At 37.9% G+C, this 9,381-nt stretch overlaps 1 protein-coding gene across 1 annotated transcript in view; it reads right to left on the bottom strand.

Annotated features, from left to right (window-relative positions):
- Nucleotides 1-418: 418 nt before the first annotated feature.
- Nucleotides 419-9,381, bottom strand: part of LOC102787956 (neuronal acetylcholine receptor subunit alpha-7-like) — a 39,524-nt gene continuing 30,561 nt past the window's right edge. The window contains exons 5-10 of the mRNA XM_087842095.1: nt 9,264-9,343; nt 7,998-8,165; nt 4,693-4,887; nt 4,068-4,154; nt 2,317-2,426; nt 419-1,594 (exon numbers count right to left, since the gene is read on the bottom strand). Of these exons, the coding sequence (XP_087698221.1) occupies nt 992-1,594; nt 2,317-2,426; nt 4,068-4,154; nt 4,693-4,887; nt 7,998-8,165; nt 9,264-9,343 (1,243 nt within the window). The 3' untranslated portion in view covers nt 419-991. The remainder of the gene's footprint in view (nt 1,595-2,316; nt 2,427-4,067; nt 4,155-4,692; nt 4,888-7,997; nt 8,166-9,263; nt 9,344-9,381) is intronic.

The raw sequence follows: 9,381 nt of genomic DNA, 5'->3' as shown, positions 1-9,381 counted from the left end.
TATGGATTTGTGTTTACTGTTTTGAGAATACGAGTCATAGTTTCAAGAAAAGTGTTTAAGCAATCGAGAAAAACTGTAATATATATTAGACTAATAGCTCCATTTGTAAAAGGAAGAGTAATAATGAAGGTATAAAGACATTATTTGGCTTTCTTTGTTGTAATGAATCAGATACAGTTGTAAGTCAGGCTGTGGGAAATTATAATGGGCATTTTCACCTTGAGGGGACCACTATATAAATAAAATTGAGTTGAATTAAAATTTTAAATCAAATTTCAGTTAGCGAGTAAAAAATGGTATATTTATCTAAAATGAAAATACTCAGTAGTTTCACACCTCAGATTAGTGAAATGTATAATTTCAGTAGATCTCAGTGAATTTGCTAACTCATTAAAAAATCAATTTCAGCTTAACCAGATTGCACTGTAAAATGTGGATTTATTTATAAAATACAAAGAACAAATGCATTACAAGAATACACCTGTAAAACCTTGTACTATATATCTAACTGCTGAAGTTGTTTAGGTAAGACATCTCTAGAAAACTGAGTGAAGACAGGATGTGTAAATTCTAAAATTAAGAGAAAAGAAAAGCTATAAGGGAAAGAGTGAATTCTGATGAGACGTGACGCTCAAATGGTGGCAAGTAAATGATGTGGTGCAGCAGGGATACAGAAGAAAAGTGCATTAGTCTGACTTTCTACATCATTAACTACTACATGTTGCTTCAACTTCCTATGTACCTGTATGTATGTTGTAAGCTAAAGAGCAACCTTCACAGGGAAAAAACACATTACCCCAGCTATATACCTACAAATGTGTAATGAAAGGGGTAAAGGCTGGGTACTGATCTATGGTGATATCAATTCTAAATTAACTTGAGCTTGTGTGTCTTCACATAAAAGTACAAGAGAGGCTTGTGTGGTGCAGGTCTAATTGTGTCAGAATTTCTACTGTTAGTTTTTATCTGTCAGTGATGGTAGAGAGCAGCCTTACGTAAAGTCTTTTGACACGGCTTCAATGAAATTGGGAGCTGACATGAGAATAGTGAAGGTGCAGATGATGGAGAACAGCGAGAAGGCCACCAGGCATAACCGGTCCACGACTGCAGCTGCAAATTTCCACTCGCTGCAGATTGCCTCCCCCTCGTCCTGCTCTCTGAAGCGATTCGCAATGTACTGCACTTCTTCCAAAATCCGGCAAATTTCGGGAATCTGCTCCAAAAGCAAAGTCCGTGTCTGGTCTGAGTGGATGTCAAGCTGGGAGGTACCGTTATGATGATTCCCTCCACCTCCACTTCCACCACCGCACACAATCACACCTGAATCAACACTAGGTGGAAACACAGGGTTGTCTGTGCCCATTGAGTGGTAGCTAAAGTATAGGTTCATGTTTCCATTGGTTGTTGTTGCCTGAGTGGATTGCTGCCCTGGTATGGTGCTCATCTGAATGCTGGTGGTGCTAGTGTGGTGAGCAGGAGAATGGGAGTACTTATAAGTTGGAGGACTGCTTGAGCTCACTGGAGTTTTGCTTTCCTCTCCAGGCTTCTTCATACGGAGGAACCAAGCGCACCAGTTGAGAAGAAAGACTCGGACCTGAAAGAAGGAAATAAGAAAGATAAAGATTTAGCTGGAGGAAAGAAGGTGGAAAGATTGGATTGATATGTTAATTTACACCGGAAAGTGTTCCTTAGACTACCATGACCTGGATGACAGAGAACCTACATAGACAGTTTAATTGACACTTACCAAAAAAATAAGTCTAAAATCTTCTAAAATGACTAAAGCTAGCAACAGAATTGAAAAAACAGTTGGTATGATTTCATCCTGAAAACTTCTATTTCTTACATTTATTTGGTGGCCTACCAAAAAAGCAAAGCTTCTTAAGAGAATGAGAGCAGGACTAAAAGGAAAAAATCAAAAGATAATAGCAGGACACATCAGAAATCACCTGTTCACAGCCGCTCTTAAAATGTTGCCCCAAGTTGTAAAGGTTTTAAGAAAAGTTTTGCCAAGTATAGTTTTAAAAAGTACCTTTAATCATTGTGTAAGATCTTGGTGTCATGTCCTTACACAAACAAACTCGTGAAAATATGATGTGAAACTAAGGAGAGTCAATTTTTTTTTTTTTTTTACTAAACAAAGAAGGATCTGTTATTGTTATTGTGCTAATGATGCGTACCTTTTTTGTTGCAAGAACTAACCTTTTTCAACTTCTAAAGAGGGGCACATCAAAGCTTGGTAAACAGTTTTAGAAAGATGGTTATTGAAATAATACTGTAATTAAATTGTCTCTTTTTTCCCCTTATTGAACTCACCCATTTAGGCATTTTTCCTCCGTGGGGGTCATGGTGGTGGAATTGCAGAACCAGAACAGTTACCACCACCGACAATCCCACAATCATCATGGTGCTAGCAAAATACTGAGCTGAAGAAGAATACGAACAAATCAGTATATTGCAATTTCAATAAAGGACACATGGCTTGTTAGTAGATATTGTAGTCTGTTACTGAATGATTTATTTAGTTAAATATATAAGTGAAATGGTCATTTTAAAATTATTAGATTCGAAAGCATCATCACTGTCACCAAGTAAGGTAGCTGGTTGATTATTCAGTGAAGAAATTATCCCTGTCAACAAATCTAAGGTCATAACACCCCAGGGGTGGTTAAGAGGATGACTAACATATTTTTTGTTAATGTAAAATGTAGCCAAAAGACATAACACATACGCAGCCTTGGAGGCACTGGAAGACACACAGGTACATAAAAATGCATATCCTTTCCATGTAGGAAAGCATGTTTTTCAAACACATTCTGATGCAGCTGTGATGTCAGCGATTAAGTAGAAAGGCGGGCTAACGAAATTATACGTTTCCGTGTCACAATATAATTGGAATTGTATGATAACCTCTGATAGTAAATGTCAAAGACATTTTTGTCTTTTATCTATTATCTCTGATATACAGCATCTGTAGTGTGTTAAACATCTACTCTAAAAGGCGTGTTTGCTCTTGGCTTTGTTTTACATCACTGAGCTGCCAGATGATGCAGGGCAGCAGCCCTATCTGCAGCTTCTCCTCCCTTCTTAAAGTCTGCTGCCTTGTCTTCCCCTGTCTGCATCAGTATGGTCTTATGCAACACAACTGTTTATCTCCTACGCTGAATATAATCTTCACATACTGCATCAGCAAGCAAACACCCACCCCACACTCTTCAGAACCCGCCCACAGCCACAACATATCAGTCCATCTGTGCAAAGAATGTTTTCTGCTACAGACTGCCCTATGATGTGAGTATGAGGCATAAAGATCTATTTTGACACTCTAACCTATTGTAGCCAACTGTCTCCTGGGTAAATTATTCTTTTCATCCAGCAACTTTCCATGGTTTTCTCTCTTGTCAGTAAATTGAGAAAATAAAATCTCCATACTGACCCACTGTGGCACCTTTTCCACCTTTTGGGCAAGTCATGATATATTATAATTTTCTTACCTATTTATTGCAAAAACAATTACATCAATTGAAAATAAACTAAAAATAGCACACATTTTGGCTCTTGGATGTTTGAAAATGGAAATATTAGATTGTGATTTAAATAACATTTTCTAGTGTTGGCATCCATAACCAATTTAGAATCCCCAATTAACATCCATGTCTTTAGGTGGACACCAGAGTACATTCTCTATGCACTACTGTGTAAATGGACTTGGTTAACTGATTATCAACAATTGCAATTGCTTCTATTAAAGGAGAAGTTTTGGCAGTTGACTCAGCAAATGAAGTGGTATGATAAGACCTTAAAGGAACTCCCCATAAACCTTGCAAAGAAGATTTCTTCACAATTATTTTAGAGACTAGTGAAGTCATATAGAAAATCAATCAGTGCTTCAAGTTATTGCTGCTAAATGTTGTTCTACAAGCCACTGAATCGAGGGATGTGCATACTCAGACTGCATAGGTTCCTGTGAAAACCTTCACAATTCACAATTGCTTTAATGTTGCTTTTAAACCAACAATTAAATAATTACCAATAAAAGCATTACAAGGAGCTGAATATTGTCTTACCAATTAGAGGAACTGAGTCTGAAGTGGCAGGCATGATCTCTGCTACCAGTAACATGAACACTGTCAGAGACAGCAGTACCGTTATGCCTGAAAAGGGCAGACACACGTTAGATACATTATTTCATCAAACATCTCTATAGCTGTTAAATTGTAACTTGAGAGAACTCAAAATAAATGCAGCTGGTTGTCTTCAAAACAGGTGACAAAAGCTATGAATTTATTTTTGGAATATTTACTATCTTATCCACCCTCAAAGGGGCACTGTCTCATTTCTATTTAGTGCAGCCCTGTCTCACGGAATGGCATTTTGAAACAAGCTGGCATTTTCAGGTCCACATGATTATCTTTGCTGCGTTAACAGTGGTGCTTTTGTTCATCTGCTAAGGAACAGAATTCAACGCAAATGCTTATTCACAGCAATAATGTCAGCATTAGCATAAAGCAAAGACAAATAAATGGGTAAGCAATTGCAGTCTGGTGGGCAGAGATGACCAAAGTAGGGGAGAAAGGCACATTTTTGTCAACATGCATGAATGTAATCATGAATCATTGTCCCTCTGCGTGAAACTGTGTATCTGTGTCTTTGTGTGCAAGGATGGCCTGATGTGTATGTGATCCTCTGTACCCAGTGAGATCTTTTCTCCAGAGTCAGCAGGGAGCAGAAAGACCAACAGTGCCAGACCAGAGATGAGCACACAGGGGATGAGCAGGTTTAAGCCATAATAAAGAGTCCTGCGGCGCATAGTGACTGTGAACGTCACATCGGGGTAGGGCTCCTTGCAGCAGTCATAATACAGCTCATTACGCTTTGCTGGTACACCTGGGAGACATATTAAGGGGTAAAAAGGTGTCAGTTTAGAGGTCAAAAACACAGAATTATGAAATGATGGTCCAGTTCTTTCTTCTGCTTGACTGAGTATTTTTTTATAAACACTAAAATAAGCCAATAATGCACATTTTTAACTTCACGTATGGCCTTGTTAACAAAAAGGCATTAGTTAAAATGAATAAAATGTAAATAAATACAGGCAAAATACTTGTAGAAGTATAATGTTTTAAATTTTATGGAAAGCCAACTTGTACTTTTTATAGAAGATGTTGGAAACTTATGAATATGATAATAGTACTTTTTTTTCTTCTTTCAATTTCTGTATTTCATAAATTTGTAGACTTTAACCAATCAGATTAATATTATTTTGTCTGGACTGGGATTTAGTTAATCATGTTGGGAAGCAGCTTGCTTTGAAAAAAACAAAAACAAAAGAAAATCCACTTGTGCCTAAATTAGAATTGTATGACGTTATCATTTATATAACACAATAATCTCAAATCCGTTCCACCTGTTTGTTTAGCAGGAAGTTATAATCAGTATAAAGAATTGCTCATACAGTAGAGACTGAAATAGAAGTTGCAAGTTCACGGCTTTAAAATGACAGCCATTTGTTGAGAGCCGTAATTGGCTTTTGAATCTGTTTGCTGACCAGCTGGGCATCTTTTCATCCTGTTATTGGAATTTGTTTGATCAAAACTAGCTTGATAACTTTCAAATATAAACTTTTAAAATTTATGAATACTTCCATATCTATTTTACAGACAAACAACAGTTCCTGTTGCTGAACCTTACAGCATATTTGAAAGGAACCTTTTGTACACAGTACTAGTTCAACGTATCAAAACAAGTAAGGGTAGGCAAAAAATTGAATTAAAAGAGTAAAATGACATTAAAAAGCAGTGACTAAAGTTTATTTTTTATTCAAGTTCATTTCATGGTGACTAAAAAGTGAAAATATAGCTTTCATGTCCAGATGGCCAGATCTGAACAGTAACTCTTTTTTTGTAAAAAACAAATAAACAAAAACTAAAAGGAGCGTGTATTTATCTTTATCTGTAATTTAAATAGTTTCAAATAAAATGCTCTTTGGAGATTGTGGAAAGTTAGCTGTAGCTGCAATGCATTGTGCCATGATCATTGTTTGTATTATATGCCGAGCAAGAGTAAAGGACTGCCACAAAATGTTAAAACCTGCAAATGTTAGTAAATGCTTCAGATTACCCAGCTACATCTCCAAAAAGCAGTCATATATATCTGGCATGTTCAACACTATAGTTTTATCTTTGTTGTTGGCATAGGTGTATTTTGATTTTTATAAGGTCAGTAACAGAAATCAACATCACATTGGCCTGGCCATAGTCAGAAAAACTACAAGTACAAGAACAATTGTATAGCTAAATGATCAGTAACAATAGCAGATCCATTTCATATGTATAATCATTTTAAGGTGGAAGGCAGACAATGTTAGCTTGTCCTCTGGATTAATATCATCAATCAAGGACCTCTGTGTGAGTATGTGTGACTGCCAGGCAGTCACTTGTAGCTTACAATCAACAATCAGTGATGAATAAAAGTCAACCCACTAGAGCGCTGCCTGGTTTACCCAGCATTATACACCTCTAATAGCAATTAATTGATTGTGAAAATGACACAATCAACAATACAGTCAAAATGCACAACTTTTTTCAAGTGAGTAACAGAAAACACTTGATATTACCACTGCGTGTGTGAGCGTTACTTCCTGTAGGAATTCAGTTTAAATTGATTGCTCGGATTCAATTTCATTTCATTTAAAACTCTTGTCACCCGCTTGCCGAAGAGAAATAGCCTTTGTTAGTTTCTATTAATTTGATGGATTGTAGACCTGCAGATGCATTTACCACATCTTGTGTGTGTGTGTGTGTGTGTGTGTGTGTGTGTGCGTGTGTGTGTGTGTGTGTGTGCGCGCGCGCTCACTTGTATGGGGTCATGTCCTCCATTCCCTTTAGGGACTGTAACCTGACAGAACACTAACCCATGGGTACATGTGTCACCCTAGAGACTTAAAGTGCAGTCCCGAAGGGTCCGGACTGCTTTGGGGATAAGAGTTGGTTTTAGGGTAAAGGTTATAAATAGGTGAAGGGTGGGGGTGAGGCATTCAGTTGTGATAGTTCAGATTAGGTTAATGTGCTCAGGAATTGTTTAGTTTAATGAGTTACCCCCTGAGACAGTGAAACAATGCGTGCCTGCTTGCTTTTGAGTGTGCGTTTGCACTCTTGCATGAACATGGGCATGTTCTAAGGCACCAGGACAGTGTGTGTTCTTGGCCAGCTAGCTGCCTGGCTGTGCCTGAATTAAGTGAACCATCCCCGGGCCAGCTGTTACCACACACACTCACAACCCCCATCTATTCCCCCAGCCAGCTGGGTGCACCAACTCTGTGTGTTAGTCAGTTTGTGTCTGGAAATGATTCCATTGGCCTCCGATTAACACCCAAACTTGGATTAGAGATGATGTGAGTTCTTTATTTCCATATGGAGACACAAGCAGTGGAATATATATATACGGTAAAAATATTGGTAGGATGAGGGATAAAGTTAGGAGGATAATTTTAAACGGCACTTTGATGGGCAACTTTCCATGTTTTTTGATATGCTTTATCCTTCTGAGTCATCAACCCTAACCCTAACTGTAGGCAAAATGCTGGAGTCATTCCCTAGATGCTTCTGAAAGGCTTGAAGTTATGAACTGAGAGAGTTCTTAACTACTTCTGGTGGATTTTATTTTTAGCTTTGCTAGCCTACCTGTTGTGATCAGTATTTGAAATTAGCATCACCTGTATTGTACAGAAATGCTGTCAGAAAGAGAATTTGTTGAAGATTTAGTACTATAGTAAATAGAAGCTGCATTATTCACCCCATCTAAAGACCCCTTCGTTGTGGACTGATTGACTAAGAGAGTGGCATCTTACAAAGAAAGAAACACAGATGAAACACCTGCTGTCAAAATGTGTGACACTGATTGGATGTTTCACATAGTTAATGCTGAATCTCCGTGAGAGTCTTATCAGGGTCTTTCTTATTCAACATCTATGCATGACATTTTGTTTTCATTCTTACCAACAAGGTCCCACTCCCCATTGGGTATATATGTAGAGACATCGACTTCCATCATCTGGAGATCCAGCAACCAACCATTGTGGGTCCAGGAACCAAATTTCAGGTCACACTTCTGAATATCAAACGGGAACCACCGAACGTCGATGTAGCAGGTACTCTTCAAGATACCTGCAGATAAATTACTTTTAGAAACCAATCCGTTTTTTTTAATGTAAATATTTATTTTTAAAATAATAAAAAGTTACTTCTACATGACAATTTTTGCTTAAACATACTTTAAATAAATCCTTCTCTGATACTAAAATCTAGTATATTCCAAGCCATTTATTATAGGCACTGATATCCTTTTAGAATACAAATAAACATCAGCTTTGCGATTCAAAAAATACTGATCTAGAAACAGATCAAGAGCTTTAGTTAGTGTTATATCAAACATTAGGTGGGGGTCGGGGGGTGGAGTATTTGACTTCAGTGGCCATGGCATCTTTGCTGATGCCAGGCAGGCTAGTTTGAGTGAGTCTGAAATTGCTGATCTCCTGAGATTTTCACCAGAACAATCTCCGGAGTTTACAAAAATTGCTCAGTGAGCAGCAGTTCTGCAAACAGAAAAGTGCATGTAAAAGACTAAAAGAGAATGGTGACACTAGTTAAAGCTGACAGAAAGATGATGGTAAGCCCTTTAGAAAGCATAATAAGTGGAAGACCATGACGCGCTCTTCTCCTGACAGCCAAGAAGACAATGCTGAGGCTAGAGCTAGTTGTGTTAATAATCCAAGTTGGTTGTAGTGGTATAGCAGTTTTCTCTGCAAACTTGAACTTGTATGTCTGCATGCTATAGTCTGCATATTTTTGCTGACCATATATTTCTTATACCCATAATTTACCATCTTCCAATAGCTGTTGCAGTAAAACAATGCAAGACAGCAATCCGATTCTGTCTTTGTGAACAAGAAAGTGAGTTCAGTGATCTTCACTGGCCCCCTGAGTCAGTAGATCTATATCAAGTGGAACAACTTTGGTATGTGGAGGAAGTGGAAACAGTCTCTAATGTTCAGTGATTGTAAAATGACATTGTCTTGGGAATCTGAAAAGAGATTGTTCACCAGAACAGTGAGGTGAGAATGAGAAGGGTGTTGATGGCAGTGATAACAGTAATGATGATGTTGAGATAATGATGTCCCTAAGATGATGACAATTTGGATTTAGCGTGTTGGGAGTAGTGTGGAACGGTTGTGTAAGAATATAGAAATATCTGGGATGTCTCACCTGGTGGAATGTACTGACAGGCTCCTGAAGCATTGACCAGCACATTTGTATGGAACGTGGCATCAAACCTCTCATCAGCACTATATGGAGACAAGTTAAATGTTAAAGAGTTAAATGG

The sequence above is a fragment of the Neolamprologus brichardi genome, chromosome 6 (assembly GCF_056152115.1).
Source record: "Neolamprologus brichardi isolate AB-2024 chromosome 6, ASM5615211v1, whole genome shotgun sequence".
In the NCBI taxonomy this organism is placed as follows: domain Eukaryota; kingdom Metazoa; phylum Chordata; class Actinopteri; order Cichliformes; family Cichlidae; genus Neolamprologus; species Neolamprologus brichardi.
Note: the sequence above shows the minus strand (reverse complement) of the source record. Positions and strands in the feature narration are given on the sequence as shown.